Source organism: Vidua chalybeata, chromosome 2 (assembly GCF_026979565.1).
Source record: "Vidua chalybeata isolate OUT-0048 chromosome 2, bVidCha1 merged haplotype, whole genome shotgun sequence".
In the NCBI taxonomy this organism is placed as follows: Eukaryota; Metazoa; Chordata; class Aves; order Passeriformes; family Viduidae; genus Vidua; species Vidua chalybeata.
In genome coordinates this window covers 51,151,322-51,170,973 of record NC_071531.1, presented here as the reverse complement: position 1 = coordinate 51,170,973, position 19,652 = coordinate 51,151,322, and the positions used below count along the sequence as shown (strand labels likewise).

Below are 19,652 nucleotides of genomic sequence, written 5' to 3'. Positions count from 1 at the left end.
CACACACCCTGATACCAATACCTTCTTCCCAAAAATAAATGGATTACAATAATCAGCTCCCAAATCTTTCACATCTCTGAAAAAATTGTTGAGATCTAGGTGACAGGATATCATGGAAGATAATGTGATTTTTGAATACAGAGTCAGGGCAGCAGAAACTATACCAAAGCAACAAATAAAAAGTGAAAGAATCAGATAGTAAACTCTGGTAGAAATAATCCCTGCAAGTAACCATAGGAACAACACTATACAAAAAGTGAGCTGGAGCTAAGCAGTGCATGAGATGTTCGCATGTAATGACTGAGGATGAAATGAGGAGGTTTTTACTGGGTGCAGGCCACAGATGGATCCATGTTATGTGAACAAATACAATTAGATCATGAATAATTCTAAAAGGAGCAATGAAGCAGATTCAAACACAATTCCAAAAGACAGCGTTATCTCAGAGGTTATATAAACAGTTCTGAATTACACAGTAAAACAAAAAAAATCCCCACTTAGCACAAATTTTTTACACAAAGAAAAATAGGATTTTCCACATGCAGACTAAATACAGTTTCTGTGGTTTCACTGAATTAAAACAGTCCAACATGTGAGACAGAAATTAAGTTAAACCCATTGGCAGTAACCTTCACCCAACTTGATTACAAGTTATATAAGGGCTACGCTAAATATCCTTCTGTTTTGCCTATGTCCTACTTTAATCTGGGCTACCTACTGAATCTATTAACTTACTTGATTACTTCATAAAAAATAAAGTCTGAAAAATAAATAAAAGTTCTGAAAAGATACATCATTACTTCTAATATAAAATCCTGGTTGTCGTGGTTTGACATGGAAGTGAATTTTTTTTTCCAGGAAGTTGGGTCAAACCAATCAGTGGTCAGGTTTGGATACTGGCACCTGGAGTGACCACTGAAAGTATGGACACGCCTCTGAGAACACAGGGGGTTAAAAGCAAGAACTCCCAGGGGAGCTGTCTCTTTGGTTCCGGTCGTCAGAGAGTGCAGACTCCCCCCCTGCCCAGCCATGGGCTGGGTGGGGGAGGGGAAGCCACGTGGCCTTGTCCAGGTAGGCCGAGGGGCTGAGGGTCTGGAACCGAGCCAGCTCCTGTGGACGGAAGGGTGGAGAGAAGCGGAGATGCCTTTGTTCCCCCCACACAGAGGGGAGGTGACAGAGAGCCTGGCGGCACCTGGAAATTTGCCGGCAGAGGAGAAGGAGAAAGGGGGGGGATGATGCCCAGCGTGGGAGACGGAACGCTGGACCGAGATATCAGCCGTCCAGGGAGTCTGAACTTTTAACCCTTTCCGGGAAATGAGAGCTTTGTAAAATATTACTCCTCCTTGATTTGTAGTGGAAGAGAGATAGTCCGGGACCTGGGATGTTAGAAGAAGAAATATTTAGGTGGGAGGAGATGATGAAGTAGCTTTTGGCTGGACTTTTCTTGTTAGCCATGGACTGAACCAAAATCTCCTGCAATAGAGACTGCATTTTAGGGGGATGCAGTGGTGACCCAAGGAGACCTGTTTCAGCTTCTAACAGCACAGGAATGGCAAGAACAGAAGAAAGCTGAGGAGGGAATGGTGATGCCCTCTGTCTTCGGGAAAGAAGATGATTTCTGTTCTTAGACCCTTGGCCCCAGGGGAAAATGGGGGGGACTGTAGTCCCAAGATGAGAAGCTGAACTGTTGTATCTTTGGGTCCGTGGCAAAGCATCCTTAAAGGAGCCCTATGAGCAGTCTGTCCATGCACGGTGGTGAGAGCACTGTGACATGGAAAGGAGAGTGTCACACTGGCAGATTTTCTCTGGGCAGTTGCCATGTGTGACAGGGAAACACAGGAGGTGGCAACTGTGTTTCCTGGGGGGTCTGTGGTGCAAGAGAGACTTCTCTCTCCCTTGATAGCTTGAGTATTGATTATCTGAAGGGTGGTAATTTGATCAGGAATCCCGGGTGATGTTTCATGGTGGGTGTTTTAGGAATTGGGAGGAGGAGGGGTGTTTTAAAAGGTCTTCATCCAGGATTTAGTTTATGTGTTTTCTGTAGTAGTCGTAGTTTAATAAAGTTTTTTTTTCCCTTTGTTATTAAGCTTGGGCCTGCTCTGCTCTGTTCCTGATAACATCTCACAGCATTTATTTGGGGAAGGTGCATTTTCATGGGGGCACTGGCATTGCGCCAGTGTCAAACCATGACACTGGTATTCTTTGTAACTTTTAAAGTGCCAGTCCATTGCCCAAAGAAAGTTCTGTGAAACTCTTGCCTGGTCCCCTAGACAGGATGAGGGAATTAAATATGTTGAATTAATGACAGGGGAAAAAATCCTAGGGAAAATCTTGTTACCCCTTCCAGAAAAATTTCTTTTTGCTATTAAAGGTCTAATTAAATAAATCTGAGTATTAAATGAAGTAGGTTTGAGAAAGGAGAGGGAAGATGGATGATATATTAAAATACTTATTCTTACCACAGTTCTGTGAGTTTATAAAGCACCATTTGCATAGTCCAAAATTCATGCCATGGCTAAAACTGTGTAATCTGGAATCAGTAAAATTTCCAGCACTCATTAAGGAAAATGGCTAAAATTAGGATGAATTAAGAATTCAGAGGACAGTTCAAAATAAGTCACAAAGGTGAGATTTCCAACCATTTGCAGAAAATTCTAGAATTCTTTTTCACATAGAATAAAAGTAAATATTTTCTCAGATCATGTGACTTGGAACTCAAGATATTTTGAGAAAATATAGTGTCTCAATACCAAGTTTAATATTTTCACTAATATAAACAAATTCACTACTAGTAATATGAGCTGAGATTCTGTTAAACAAATGGAAAACAAAAGTCATCTTAAAACACTGAAGTAGCAGTAATAGCAGTAATAATAACAATAATAATATCAAGAGTTTTCTCCTGGAGTAAAGAAGAAAGCAATTAAAGAATCCAAAAAAAAGTTCCTGCAAGAAATTTTAATGAAAAAAGTCATCATATTTAACACACAATGGACAAATGGTATCCAGCTTTTGAACAGAAGGTGGAGAAATCAAGTTGCTTTTACTTAAACCAGAACTTCCAAATCAGAATTTTTAATTGCTTTCAGCTGCTTTTAGACTGCAGTAGTGATTAACTTTATTCAGCAGACATAAGTGCTCGTGTTCTAAAAGCCGGAGAGTTTTTGGCACTTGGTCTAATAAAAGATAAAACTTCCATAGAAACTTTGCCTCTAGTTTCTTTAAACAAAAAACACATTGGAAACTCAACAAGACAGACATTCAACCTAGTAGTGATTTTGTAGTATAGCTATAGTATAGAAAGCGTTCCGTAATTGGCCATGGACAATGCAAGAAAAAACTGGCCAGGAACTCTTCCTTGGGAAAACATATGGATAATTTTTTTTTTTTTCCTTAGGTTGGGAAAGACTGTAGTAAGAAAAATATTTTGGATCTGCAGTTGAAAGCTGTGGGATGCATGCCTGCCATCCAAGGTGAAGAACAGCTCTGAACTGTTTTTATTTATCATTAATTTATTGGCACAGATGTAGCTATAAAAATCATATTCTTCACAGGAATCATAGCCTAAATAGTACAATCCCTTGCCAAGACTTTTCCTGGTGAACAAGCATTTGGGAGTTTTTTTCATTTAACTTAAGAATGCTCTGCAATGATAATACTAATTAATTTTGATTCTACATACATGTCAGCTTCTAACAGTCTTTCCCTATAGAATTTTATCCTGAATGATAACAGAAATAAATTTTCAGAGAAATACAAGTAATTCACATTTTATGTAAGGATGTTCTTATGGCTGTACTTCTTAAAAAAATCTATATCCTCTTTCATAAAGAGTTATTCCACATTCCCCAAAAAGGATGCTTGCAGAGGCTAAAGTGCTGTATTTTTTGTCATTCACCTCTAGGAATATGATGCCCTCAGTGTGTTCAGCATTTGTATATCTGAGACATCAACACCTGAATATAACCTGAGCTTTCAACAGAGGAAAATAAATACTTCAAGAATTGTTTTGTCACACAGTCCCTGAGTTCACATGAACCATTGTTTTCTTCCACTTGAATGAAATATTAATCTAGTAGAATCTTTTGAGATACTTTTCAAAACAAATGGACTGATTGACAAAAAGTCACCTTTCTCTTCTCAAATACTTGCACTGAATATTGTTTGGATGCTGAAAATCATTTAGGGTTTGATGGTCTTTTTTTCTTTTCTGTGTAGTCTGGTACTTACAAAAATAACGCACTGTTGTGATGTAGTAAATTACATGGTTATCAAATCACCCAAGTTACATTCTTTTATTCCCAGTTCATATACATTTATTAAGCAAGGGTACAGGGAAATTCTATCATTTTTGCACTGTGTTAAGCAGCTCTGAAGTCATCTTCACCATCTGAAGTCCCAGTTTAAGTGACATTACAGAGTCAGTATTCTAATGAAATAATTACATTTTCGTCTCTGTATATTGGATTGATATATCACAGCATATGTATTAAGGATTCAATTTATTGTCAAAAGAAACCATAAAAGTGACTTCATCCTTTTTAGCAGAGAGATTGCTTACCTATGATCATATCCTTGATTCTATGATTCCTAGCAAGTTAGGTCTAGCAATCTGAGGCAACCACAAATGGAAATTTTTGGAATATGCAGATGACACCAAGTCTCAAATTCTGTATTTCCACTATAAAAGCTGGAAACATTCTTTAAAAAAATGCATATGCAGAAGGAAATGCTACTCCATCAACTTTCCTCTTAGTAAGGGCAACTGGATTGTTCAAACTGTATATGTGGTCTTAGTGCTTGTGATAGCAGACAGCACAATGAATACAGAGAAAAGGAAATTTCATAAAATCATCTGCCCATTTAAAACACTCCTGACAACTTATCCTACTTCCCCTAGGTCAATCTGATTTCAGCTCCCCCTAAAAAAAGGGTAGTGTTGACAAAACCTTAATTCTCAATAAAACTTGTTGGTACACTGTCAGACTATATACCATTTGTATAGATCTTGATGAGTTAAAATGACCCAGTAACATTATTAATTTTGTCTTGGTTTTCTTAAGAAAACTAGGTGCAGTTTTCCTTTCCCCAGCTTACTTAGTCTTAACATGCTACTGTTTTCTTATCTAGAAACTAATACATCATTAATTGAGGACCAACATCATTATGTAATAACAGTAACATTCTCCTCAAACTAAGACTTTTCTTCCTAAATGCCAGGTCACATCTCTAATAGTAGTAGAAATATCAGTTTATTCTTTGCTGACAGCTTGAACACAGTATCTCATTGCAATTAAGACTGATCTGAAATGAGATTATTTAAGAGTCAATTGTAGAACATTCATAACTAAAAAACATTTCAGAAAAGCAAAAATGCAGGCTCCTCTGCACATACATACTGTGGAAAGAGAATAACTCTTGAAAGCTATTATATAAATACTATACCAACGCAGTCTTGTAACTTCTCAATACTCATGAACTAATACACAACAGCAAACAAACTAGCTTGTAAATAAGTTGGTTATTCTAATTCATAAAGAAGTTATCTCTCCAAGCACATCCCCTTCCCCCTCCTTTTCTCTCTTTCCTTCAACACAGCTACTTTCCCCAATTTCCATCCCTCTCTGCCTTCGTAATTGCTGTCTCAGGCACACAGCAAACAACCAACATATCTACCTGTGTCTGCAGTTTGAAGGAATAAGAGAAGTCTTCTCACATGAAATAAGGTTTTCAAACTGAGCATCTTGAATGCATGGAAACTCAGCTCATCAGCTCAGGTTTTCATAAACCACACGCTCTTGGAAGCACCTCCAGGACCAATAACCTATAGATTGGTTTCTGTTTGCAACAGAGTTCATCAGCACACAAACTGTTACAAAATGCACTCAACTTCACATCACTAAACAGTTATGACACTGATTGCCAAACAGAAAGCAATTCTCACTTGATATGGAATCAAGTTTGACTATTTGGCCTTGTAATCCCAAACTTGAACCAGAACAACCTTCCTTTTCAAAAACCTTCTCCCGCTTAAGACTACTTTATGATAACTCTAATATATTGCACAGGACAACATCAGTAACAACAGTACCGTGCACTGTGAACAACTGAGAGTGGATTCATTGCAATTCTTATAGTATTGTACAATTGTACAATTGATAGCACACTATGAATTGTGTCTTGTACAATTCATGCAGGCAATGTTCCTAAAGCTGTAAGTCCTAAGGATGACTCACAGTGGCTGGTTCTCCTTGGAAAACTCTATTCACAGAACCATAGAATCTGCTGAGTTGGAAGGGACCCATCAGGATCATCAAATCCAACTCTTGGCCCTGCACAGGATACCCCAAGAGCCTGCGAATAAATTAATATAGTAGTTAGCTAGTTACGTTTTTTCCAAGTTGTAATCTTCTACAGCTTGCTAGATAAAATAATGCTTCCTTGCATACTTTTCCTGAAAATACCAATTACTTAAGTAAATTCTGAAGTTTACCTACATCATATAATATAACAAAAACACTTGGGCTACCTGACATAGTTTCTGGAAATTCCCTTCATATTTAAGTCCTTGCATGAACTCTGCAAAACTCCACAGTAGATAGATTGTTCTTAACCAGGAAACAATCGTATGAAATAATGACATTTGACACTGCCTTCCCCCAAAAAGCCTGAACTGAGCAGAAAACATTAAGCTGCAGTTTTTTCCTAGACTTTAGAGAATCCCCAAATATATGGTGATGAAAACATGGACCATAACTTTGGAATAAATTTGAAGGGGCATTTTTATTGAATGCAAATCAAATTTAAAATCAAGAGAAGAAAATCATTCACCCTTCATTGAGCGTGTCATGCAAGGACATAAGGAGTCTAACTCTACAGGAAAGGAGCTGGGCACCCCCATAACATTCAGGAACTTCAAGTGGTCATGATGATGCAGAACTACAGTCAGCAACATGAGGGAACTGAGCTGTGTACCAGACCTTGCTATGTTCACCCTAAGAACTACCATCTTCCTATTTTGCTACAGCTAAGAGCTCAAAGTCTGCAGTTCTAAGATGTTATTCCAAATTCAACAGTTCAGGTTCATTTCTAGTGGCAGCATTTAACAAAATAATACTCTGTATTTCATGTTTAAAATGACAATGTGTTGCTTGCTCTACATAAGTTTCATTTGGAACAAATTAGAGATTAAATTATTTGGAATCAAATTATTTTGGCTGAACATTCTCAATAAAAAGCAGGAGTGGGTTGAAAACCAACAGGTTTATTACATAAAAAAACTGTAAACACAGGATTATGATTATCTTGATGCTTTTCTATTGAAAGACTCTGCCTGAAAGCTGAGCAACAAGAAAATCTCAGTATAACCCACAACTTAGAAGCTTACAATTTGAATAATTTCATTTTAAGAAACAAACAGCATATTCTGCAATATATATATTTTCAAACATTTTTTCAATTACATTTAATAGAATGTTGGGATTCAGAAAGTTATAGAAACACTTCCATTACTAGGTCCTAATGTAGTCACTGATAACTTCACTACATATCTGCCTTTAAGAATAAGGTTTTAATTGCTTTCTTTTATATCAAGAGTTTGGTGTTTTCTTTGTTTCTAATTTTATTTCAGTTTACGTGTTACTTGTTTTACAGAAAACTGTTATGATAACAGACTGTTAATTAAATGCTGTTCTGAAAAGTGGGGAGCTTTTTCTCCCAAAGTGTTTAATATAATTCAACTATTTGAAACAAGAAACTGGAACTGGGGAGAGGGTGACTTCCAAAGTCAGAAACTTTTTCTTTTTTTATGATCATGTTAAATCCAGCCTGAAAAGCTGCCTATATAATTAATATATTATATATATATATAAAATTATCACATATCATTAAAGGCTAATCTAATATATTCTAGTAGTTCATCTTCACAGAATATGGCCATTCAGTTGGGATCCTACATAACTGTCACAGGAATAGCATTCTTATGGGGAAATTCAGGAATCAGTATGATTACAAACTTAGCTTTCAGAAGGTAAAATTATTCTGTGATCCAGGAAGAAACAAAAACCTTTTATCTCATATTTTCCACTAAAAGGTAAAAAATCTCTGCATATCACAACCTGAGTACTCACAAGAGACAAATAGAAGAGAGGATTCACTAGCTTATAACTAAAGCTTAAAACTTGAATAACTTCACTCAGTTTCTTTTTGAGTACCTTGAGCATGTTGAGGTACATTATTACCTTCACTGCTTAAATAATTAATCCCAGAGTCTCTTTTGAAGTGAACCAACTTGTTGCCTTTACATCAAAAAGGCTGAGAGCATTTCTGGAAACAGTTCAGTCTAGGGAAGGCTCTCAACAGGCAGTGGGTGAACATGAATGATATGTGACTCTGACTTGACACCGTTTTCCAACAGTATCTTTAAAGCTTTAAATATATGTAATGTTGTATGATACAATGTTGCAAAATGTACAAGAGCTTCATCATTAAACATTCTTAATAAAAAAGGTTCCATTTCTGCATGTAATTCTTGGTTTTAAAAAGATTTTATGACTGAAAAATGTAAGGGACTCACTGGAACTCAAAATTAGTGAGCTTCCAGAAGCAGTTTTCAGTGATAAATCCTCTTGTGCTAAAGCAGAATACAGCTAGCTGTTCAGTGGGATGATAGCATGACAAAATTATGACTGTTTTCAGGATATGACAGGTGGCCTGAATTACACCTTAATTATTATTTTTAAAACTATGAAAAAATTTACATTTACAGAATTGAGTCAGTTTATTTTCCCACTGATACATCAACTAGTGAACACAACAGAAGCTTTCACATTAATTATAATGACTACTTCCTTAATGAAGTGCAAAAATGTTTTGTGTAATTTGTTCAGTCTCTTGAATTAGGTTACAGTTTGTCACTCTCAAAGCAGGACTTTGTTGCTTATTCCTACAGTAAGTTAGTTCAGCCCCAACAGATAAACAGCTCATCATCCTATAACACCAATCAAAACCAAGCTTAACGATAAAAATAATTTAACACTAATAACCAAAATACGGTGTTAACATGGAATGTATTTGAAAAACAAATAAGCAATAGCACTCAGTTTTACCGATGTGTATCTTTTTAACCAACACGGGACCTCAGAAGGTACCCAGTGCATAAAATAAATAACTGAATAATAGATTTGCTTCTCAAAATTAGTATGTAATTCCAATTTACAGCTTCTAGCCCCTGGAATACTCACAGAAATCAACTCTATTCATTTCAGTAAATTAAACCTATTTTTAAGACCTTACAGGATTGAGACTGTCAGGAGGAAACACTTCTAACTACAGATTTTATTTCTTGGCAATATGATGTGGATAGAGTAACAATGATAATTATATTTTAACCATTCTTTCAGTCTGCCTAATACAACATCAATAACTATGAGCCAGAGAAAATGAAATTATTTAATTATGTGATTAATCTTTCTTTAAACACCAAATAATTTCATCATCTACTTTTGCAAAAACATTACCACACTTTATCAATCACTGCATCTGTGAATGATGCTTGCCCTCCAAGCTGAAATAATCTATACAAAACCTTTCAACTCTCTCCTTACTCTAACTTCCCATAAAAATGCTTTGTGGTGCGAAGAATTTTGTACAAGATGGAAGTTAGACTATACTTATATTGATTCAGGCCCACAGCAAGAGAGAAAATAAGGATGAGATTAGAAATTACATCTTCAGATTACCACTTAAGAAAAGAAAAAGAATGGTTTAATAGAGGAGAGCAGTTACAATTCATACACATTAAACATTTTAGAGGAAGCTTAAAATCCTTACACTGGAACAGTTTGGATTCAGATTGGAATAGTTATATAGAATCATAAAGCAAACCTGTTCAAAATAATAATAATAATAGCAACAATAATTACTCAGATTAATTTAATGCAAAAGTAATGTAATAAATTAAACATGCATTGAAATTACTTTTTTTAATTGACAAAGATGTATCTATAGATATATATCAATATATGAATATATGATATACATCATATCCTGCCCTATGCCAGCGATTTCCAAAAGCAGTTTATAGTCTCATTGTATCTTTGAAAGATGCCATTCCTGAAATAAGCACAAGAGATTGCAGTTACTCATTTTGTCACCCATAGATTTCAGACTCAGTAGGTCAAGTTGCAGAAGAATTAAGCAAGAAGTTTTAAAAGCAGCTTCAAAACCTAAAATACTGAAGAATAATTACCAAAATAATTAGAAAAGTGAAAAAATTTGCTTTTTAAAGTTTGTATTAAAAAGGAAATATCATTTTATATGTTATATGTTATATGTTATATGTTGTAGCTACTCCAGACATGAAAGTACAGACTACGAAGTATATCATACATTCAGGACATACAGCACTTCTTTTCTGATTGATCACAATTACAATCATCCAGTGTTTCAACTTTAAACAACTTTTGAAGTATATTAGCCAAGAAAAGATCTGCAGTACACAGAGACAGCAGATCAAAGTTAACTATGATGAGCCATACATTTTTGGAAGGATTTCAAGGTGTTACCTAGATAAGCTGGAAACGTCACTACAGCTGTTTGAGCCTACACCAAATTCTTTTTTCTGACTACACCATTTGTAACATAGGCAGATTTTAATTCTCTGGACAACTTCTGAAGCTCTTCATTTTCTGTTATTACACATTTCTCATTTTGTCACATTATCAAAGGTGCTACATATTTATCTTCATAAATATAAGATTATCTTTTGTGAAGTCTTTGTGAAGTCTTCTAAAAATCTGGGAGCAGTCTGTAAATTGACCTTAATGAAAGACAGTGGATAGATCAGCAATTGTGGGTAATAGTTAATTGTAATAAAATAGACAGAATATCAACTGAAGGGTGATCCTCACTTCTTCAATTTATAGTTCATTAAAAACATGTGGAATATTATACCTTTTTTCTCTTTTATTTTCCTTCTGTATATCATTCCTGCATCTCATCTTAGTCCCTAAATACTTCCATAAAGCAAGTTCATTCTAAGTGATGATGCAATGTTCTCTGCATGCATTTTCAGAGATTATATCAGTGATATAAAATATTTTCAAGGGTTCCTTAATTTGACCTCCTACAAAAATATACAGTCCTGGAATATCATGAGAAATTTCAGCATACAGTTTAATACCAGTATTATTTGCATACATAAATGATGCATGCAGAACCAGTCACTTTAGAAATCAAGATTTCCTCCTTTAAATCTCTATTTCTGTATTATGCAGCACATTTCAAAAAAAGGAAAATTTTCAAGTAAAAATTGTGTATTAAATCATAGCATCATGTATCCTAGATATACCTAATAATTGCAGACCTCTATACTTAAAGAGCATTAAATAGCACATAATTGTTTGTGTGATCACCTGTACTTTTTTGTAGGCAGGAAAGAAACTTAGTTATTACACTCAGATTATTAAATCAATCAGAAAGTTTAAAAAGAAGTTATAGCAAAGAAAAAAATAATAGAGAAAGAAGGGGTAGGAAGCACTTAATAATCTGGTAATTTTATTTTTTTTTCTGCTTAGAGCTGGATACTAACAGGAAATTCACACTTCACAAACTTCTCAAATGAAGAACCATCTTTTGGAATTTCTGACATATTAATAAAGACATAAGAGACCTGGGACTGCTCACCCTGGTGAAGACATGGGGGTATCTTACTAATGTGCATGAAAACCTGGTAAAGACAGAGACAGAGCCAGACAGCTCAAATCTGGTCCAACAAACACAAATTGAAATACAGGAAATTCCATTAAGACATAAAAAAAAAAAAAAATCAATATTATTATGAGAGTAGTGAAACATTATAATAAGTTGCAAAGAGACATCGTGGTGTCTATCCTCAAAGATACTCATGGAATCTCAAGTGAACAAAGTCCTGAACAACCTGCTCTGAGTGATCTTACTTTAACCAGCAGAGGCTGGACTAGGAAATTCGGAATCAAATTATTTTGTGGTGTCTGACAACCTCAATTAGTCAGTGTTTTTCTTTATATACAGTCAAAATATGGAGCAAAACTTCAAAATTGGCAAGATTTTTCTTGTATCAACTAATGTGACAGCATATAACAATGGCACCTACATCATCTACTGCAGTTATCGCAGCCTTTTCTTTGTAGGGCTCTTACAGTAGTTTTGGTACTTATTTACAGTGTAGGCCCACAAATTTTCATTGTTTTCAACTCATAAGATCAGACTGTAAGTCTATTTTTATACTTGCCTGTCTATAAAATGCTGGGATGACTGTAATGTAGCACTGCTGTCGTGATGCTCTTTATCTTAGTTGAACCTTTGCATACCTCATGGGAAAACAAGACCCCAAAGCTCTCTTCTACCAGAGTTATTGTTTGCATTTTTTGTGCTGTTTGAGACTCAACACCACCAAAATGGGAAAAAAAATCATACCACTCCTTCTGTTGTCATGTAATATGAAACCAGTTCAAATGTAATAGCAATTGCATTTAAACCTTTCTTCTTTTACAAGAGACTCACAAAGCATTACCATCCAAAAAGGATTCGATGAATGATAATCTTACATATGCCTATTTTCTTTAATTTTGAATTATTTTCTTCTATTTTTTTCAATCACCATTTTTAAAAGATTTGCATCTGGTTTTGTGGGCTGATACTTTAAGAAATTGGATCTCTGGTTTTAGTACCATATATTTTTCTTGTTAACTTGTTATGACTAGCTTTAAAGGACTAGAGAGGAATTGGATACTTTTAGGCATTAGTTGTGGTTTTAAACTGCTTTCTTAAAATAAAAAATCAAGAGGTGATCTGCTTTAAGATATTATCTGTAACACAAAACCCCAAATGATACTGTTGACAAGGTTTCTTTTCCCATCTCCTTCTTTTTGGCCTGCTTATTTATCTCTGACTTCTTTCATCTCCTTTCTACTTTTCACATGCATTGTTTTCTTTGATATTTTCCTTCCTTACTTCCTCCAAATAATTTCCCTTCGCTTCTGCAATTTTTGATCTCTCCCTCATGAACATGAATGTTTCCACCCAATAAAAACTTTCATTCTCTCCCCACACAGATCCCATCTACTATTGTCATGTTGCATTCACTCTGCACGATCTCTATTTTTTATATAAGATTTTATCCTGTGAATTCTATAGTATAAAGTATTTCAATCCAAATTTATTTTTTTTTTTTTTTTTTGCTGGTCACACCTGCCCAGACTACCACTATGAGTTCTACTTGCCTGACATTTTTCCATACTCAACTACATTCTAAGTCCCATCCCTCTTTCTCTCTCCTTATTTTATACCTCTCTCCTACCAATCTTTGTTGTCTGACTTCTGTTCATTTTGTCACTTCTCTTCATTTTTAAAAAAGTTTAAATTTCAAATAAAATATTTCTAGTTATGTGTCTATCTCACCACGTAAAGAAGCTCCTGAGCCTAAGGCCAAAGTACAGGTATCCTTTTGTCCACTGAGCTAAGCCTTCTTCACCTTCCTCCTTCCTCCAGACAAGATATTTACATTCAAACAGTTTCTGGTATTTGTTGTTTCCTGAACTGAGCATTTCTTTTGAGAATGTTAGTCATCTGTGACCAAAATCATGCCAAGAATCATGCTCGTACTTAGAGAGACATGATCATGGGCATGGACTCAAACATCCACCCATACATCCAGTCCACAAGATCAAGTAATCTTTCTCTCTATTTGTCTAGTTAATTATTTTTCCTTTTCCTTAGAGAAAATCAGCGTTAGAGACTGAGCCATTGAAATAAGCAGGAAATAATTGGGCAAGAAGCAGAAGCTCAGGTGGACTTTGCTGAAACAAGTCCCAGAGTTTAACTGGTCTGTAACATGGAGAGAGAGAGAATATGGCACCACCAGCAGCTTGACTATTAGGTGCCTCCATCTTTGGGTGACTGTTCATCTCCCTGCAATACAGCCTTTCTTAATTTAACTAGGTCTAAGAGCAAGTCACTGCTAGGAGATGGTACAGTAACTTTCAAAAGAATATAGTAGTATGAGAAACAGATTGTTACAGAACTTTATATTAGTGTAAAGCCTCAGGAGACATATCAAAAATAGAATTTCAGGATGAAAAATTAAGAAAGATGTGTGCAGAATGGAGTTATTTTAACTAACTCAGTTTCTTCAGGCAACTATATTCCTGATGACATTATCTAATGAAGCAAAGCAGCAAAAAAAAGCAGAAGATATCTGATCTATTAAAAATGAATAGGGAGATTATTGTCTAATGATAGGTAATTCATGCTTTGAAAGGTTTTTGTTTATAAAGAAAAAGAACGGGAAAAAATCATAAAGGATTATTATTTGTTCAGTTATTCGGAAGTACTAAGATGCCACAATTTCTATTACATAAATAGAAATAAAACATGTTTGTGTACTAATAATGTGACACTAGGGGAAGTATTGTGATATTTGTCTGCTGCTTTCCTAGACTGTTAATCTATTAACAAGTGGATATAAGCCATGAATTCAAACGATTGCCTGTGTGAAGGTGTCTCTAGCGATCCTACCTGTTGGCGGGATGATTCCAGGAGACATTAGGCCAGGGACAGAATGTGGCATGATATGAGAATTCTCTGGGGAGGTGACACTTTGAGTCCTCTTAGGAGGCCTTCCAGGTCTAGAACTGAAACAAACAAACAAAAAAATTTTTACAATTAAGCTGTTGTCTTACACATAATTTCAAAGTTGTTTCAAGTGGTAACATGGACTGTAAATAAATTTGTTTCAAGGACGGTTGCTTTTGCAGTTAGATGTAATAGACTTCCATCACTAATTAGATTACATGCTGAATTCATTTTCCTCATTGAAGATCAGCCGCTCTTGATGCATAATTCATAGCCTGCACCTCGTTACCTGCTTCTTCACATTAATATCTATACACAGTTTGAATTGCCTCGTTTGCATATGCTAAAGTTCTGCATGCAGCCTTCAGCACGAAAATTATGCACTAACTTGTAATAATTATTACAGTCAGCCTGCTATTGATTTATGAGACTTTTAAAAACCAAATATGTGTAGTACTTGTAATGAATGATATTTTAAGGTTCTTCAGGAAATTAAAAGGCAATGGCTGCCTAAGGAAATGTTCTGCTTGTTTGATTTAATACTACAGTTAGCTGGGAGGTGGAATGAAAGAGTGATTCAGACCTATAGCACATTTTTCGATGATATGTTTTATTACTTCGCACTGCTAGCCTGATATCTAGATGATAAATGACAATACATATCTAATGTGTGAAAAGGTCTTGCAATTTCTTTATTTTTTGTCATTTAAAAGATAAGTCAAGTTATCATTTAACCCTTATTCTATTTAAAGTGAAAATCTCACTAAGACACCTTACTTTAAATATACTACTTTATGTCAGAAAGGACTTGGAATTATTTGTACAATACTGTTGAGCAAAAGCCATCACAGCAGCTTACATGTGTCCAGTATGGAAAAATAAAGGGCTTCAGGTTTAAGCACTCCTTGTCTATTAAATGCTCACATACACAACTTTCCAACTCCTAGATTGCCTAAGTAGCATACAAATTAGAGACGGATGACCATGAAAATACTTTTTACCCACTTACATACAAATATGTAATATTTGCTCATACAATATATATGCAAAGGTTTGTATTCCTATGTACAAATCATATCATGGTACCACTGCAACATCCTGTAACTGCTCATTTAGGGGACATTGTGGAATAACTTCACAGAATAAAGTGATGTGCTGCTCTAAAACTCCAGTGTTTTAAAATAGTGTCTAAAACCTATGATCTGCCAAACATTTGAAGTTCTTCATTTGTTTCAGAGCAAGAAATAAAGATGGGTATGGAAGGTTTTGCTCCTCAGGTCCTCATACTAACAAAACTCTAATCAGGGATAATGGCATTTCTAGATATGCTGGGACTGCAGAATGAGGCAGATAATAAAATATCTCTGTTTTCTATTCATATTAGTTTCCATTGTGTTTGGAAATACTTTTTTTCGGCACCTTCTACAACCTAACTTTAATAAACCAAAAACAATCAAAGTACAAAGCATTTTCTTGAAGTTTAATGACTCAAGGCATTGAGTCATTAACCTTAACTGATCATTAATTCCCAACTTAATGTCCTGAGCTGAGGTCATTATTAAAATTATAAGCTTGGTAATTTCTTTGATTGGTTTGGTATTTTTTATTTTCTTTAATGTAAACAAAATTGTCATATGTTCAAAACAACAAGAAAAACAGTTGTAGAAAAAGAACATTGTGTTATTCCAGCTCACAAAACCAAATTAAATGTCTTCGGATTTTCTTTGCTATTTCCTTCGTGATTTACAATAAAAATAAACATACCATGAATACACATAAAAGTGAACAAAACATTATAGACAAAAATTATCTGATTTCAATGGAGTGTTTCTAATATATTCACCCACCAAAAAATGCCACTGTGTAGGAAAACTTTAATGGTTTCATTTAAGTATCTATGATGAAGTACTCAAATCACTATTGTGATATGACTATTGAAGGGTCTGACAGCAGCATAACAGAACACAAGTAAGGCAATGTGGCACAATGCACAATGTACCAATGAATTCCAGGTCTTTGTAAAAAGCAAGTTCACACCTGCAAAGATTCTCTTTGATGTTAACTACCAAGTATAGCCATGGTGAAGCCTGGATGCTTTTGTCTGATTTTGAGGAATAAAACCACTCCTCTTCAAAGCCTAAGGGAAGACAGTCATGGACCAAATCTCTAAACAAAGGTCAGCAGCAAATTATAGGTGAGTGATACTGAAATACCCAAGGCAGAACTCTTCCTTTGGTCATCTTCTACAATCAAATTGCTTGTGCTATTTTATACAAAAGCCGGGGGGTCACACTCAAAGCCATAAGCAAGTCCAGCAACCACCCCTAAAGAGAACTGCAACTCCACTCCATGACGTATCCCAAAGTTTACTGAGTAAATGTTTTCATAAAGTCCTAAACTCCCAAATCCAATCTTACTAATAATATTTCACCCAGTAGATGGTTGGGCACTGGGAGGAGGCTCCCCAGGAAAGTGGTCACATCACCGAGCCTGGCAGTTCAAGGAGTGTCTTGACATCGCTCTCAGGCACATGGTGTGACTTGGGGATGGTCATGCGCAAGGGCTAGGAGCTAGACTTGATCCTTATGGAGCCATTCCAACTCAGCTTATTCTGTGATTCTATTTATATGAAATTTCTGAGATGGGAACCTATTTAATCCTGATAAATTTTTTAAGGGACACTAGTTCCAATCTACTATTAAAAGGCCTTTACCTATTTAAGAAAGGTGGGTTTTTTCCTAATAACAAGGCAGGAAAACACTGTAAGACAAATTAAGAATTATTTCTTAAGGCCTGGAAGATCTGATTTAGAGGTATGGTAGACTATACAATACACAATTCAAATTAATATATCTAATTGTCTTTAATAACTGAGTGGCAATACTTGACTTAATTTGTTAGTTGTCATTTGTTAAGCATATGTTTCATAACTTGAAATACTACCATTTTGTAAGATTTGTTTTCAAACTATAAGAATTGCAAGAATTTTATATGAACCAATACCAAAGTTGCGGGGGGAAATGGCACGAAAAAAATACTTTAAAAAAGAATCACTTTGACTAGAATTGAAAACTCACATGTTGTTTTGTAGTTCATTATCATTTTTATAGCTATATGATAAAGTCTTTAAAAAAAAACATCAAAAGCATTGCAAATTAGTTTAACTATCATAAACAGGATGATAAAAATAACTTAATAAATCATTTTCTTAGTATTTTTCATAAACTTGAGTATAGTAAAGACCTACTTATTTTTAGATTAGGGAATGTTCATTTTCATTCCAAGATAAGAAACCTTCAAATTACTGATCATATTCCTATTTCTGTATCAAAATCAGTAGATTTGTCTTCAGTATAAAAAAATAAACATAATTTAAGTAGGTATGAGTTGATTTATTATGTAAAAGATATATTTAAATGCCAGAACAATCAGTAATCTTTTCTTCTAGTTGATGACGCTATGATACAAAAATCATCATCTAAAAGCTGATGATAATACTATTTTTACTCAAATTTAGATTTTGTATATAAGCTTTTATAGACATATAGAAGACGTGTGAATACCTAGGGTTATAGTACAGATAAGTCAAGGAGTGTTTTGGGACTCCACAAGACGACACTGGAAGAAACAGTGCTACATCTGGAAGTCATAGATGATCTTCCTGTCTACTCTTTTGTTCTTCAACGAGTAAATTAGAGAAAGCAGAAATTAGACAATATCAACAAAGATTCAAGGAAGCCACAAGATTAACTGTTCTAAAGACCAGGGGAGAAGTCTGTAGGGAAGTTAGCAGTTCCTTGTGAACTGCATTAGAAAAGATATCCAATGGACTGTCAGTCTGCTTTTAGAAATATGAATAAGTTAGATATTCTCTGCTCTAAAACTTAAATTTTCACATGTGAGATAACATACGTTGAAGAAGAAAATGAAAGCTTTCTACAAGACTATGTATTACTAACTTAGTAATCAAGTTTTTGAAGTGAAGCACCTAAATGTATTTATTCCCATGAAAATCCATCAGCCTTCTATAAGCTTGTGTCAGTTTGTGATAAAATTATCAGACTTTTCTCAAGTCTTAAAAGACATTCCCACAGACAACTGATCTTTATTTTTGTAGAAATTATCATGGTTTACAGTTACAATGTGCCATTATGTGAACGAGGAACTCAAGGTGCAGATTAGTGAATCTTGAAAGTCTCAAATATTTTCTTCACTAACATCAGCTAATTAGATAAACAGAACACTTTCCAGAATGACTGAAAATAAATCCATTAATTTTTGGACAGATTTGTATTTCATCTCTTCAATTTCATAAATACATCAAGGAATACTATGGCTGTAGCATTTTCATCTTTGAAGAAAAAGGGTGTATTTGTCTACTCCACTGTGATTAGCATGAGAAGCAACGGAGACTACATTTAAGGCTGAGAATATGGTTATTTCTTGGTCTTTTGATCAACATGTATTAGTCTTCTATCCTTTCTGTCTTACCAAATCTAGAAAACAACAGATGGCTGAATTAAAGAATAAGAAATGGAAGAATCTGTGTTCCTTATCTGTTAAAATGTTGTGCTTTGATAGTATTTTTAAGGGTTTACATAATTTCAGTTATATGATCAAGTATGAGCTTGCTCCTAGAAATGTTTTGATAGGGCTAAACAATTAAAAGCAGACATCATCAACAGAAAACCCGGCCATGTACAATCACATGGAAAGAGACAGCAGGACAATAGTATGGGCTCATCTGCTTGGCTTTAAATGTAACCAGGCTGCATTCAGCTCTTATTACTATCTGCCAGAAAACAGACTTGATGTTAAAATTTAAGGGTCTCATCCTTGAAAGCCTTAGATAAGTAGACCTCCTACTGATTTCTGTTAAGACCTTTGAGCACCAAGGAAGGTTTGGCTCCAAAACAGCTGAAACTCTTCATGAGTAGTATATAATTCTCAGAGCACGTCACTAGCATTTTACAGATGACTAATTGCATGGCAAAACATGTGCTAGGAAACTAAAAGTGTTCAAAAATGTTGAGATAATG

At 34.9% G+C, this 19,652-nt stretch overlaps 1 protein-coding gene across 1 annotated transcript in view; it reads right to left on the bottom strand.

Annotated features, from left to right (window-relative positions):
* The window catches only part of DACH1 (dachshund family transcription factor 1), a 356,631-nt gene that overhangs the window by 192,338 nt on the left and 144,641 nt on the right, over nucleotides 1–19,652 (bottom strand). Inside the window, exon 2 of the mRNA XM_053936033.1 lies at nucleotides 14,557–14,672. Within this exon, the coding sequence (XP_053792008.1) occupies nucleotides 14,557–14,672 (116 nt within the window). The remainder of the gene's footprint in view (nucleotides 1–14,556; nucleotides 14,673–19,652) is intronic.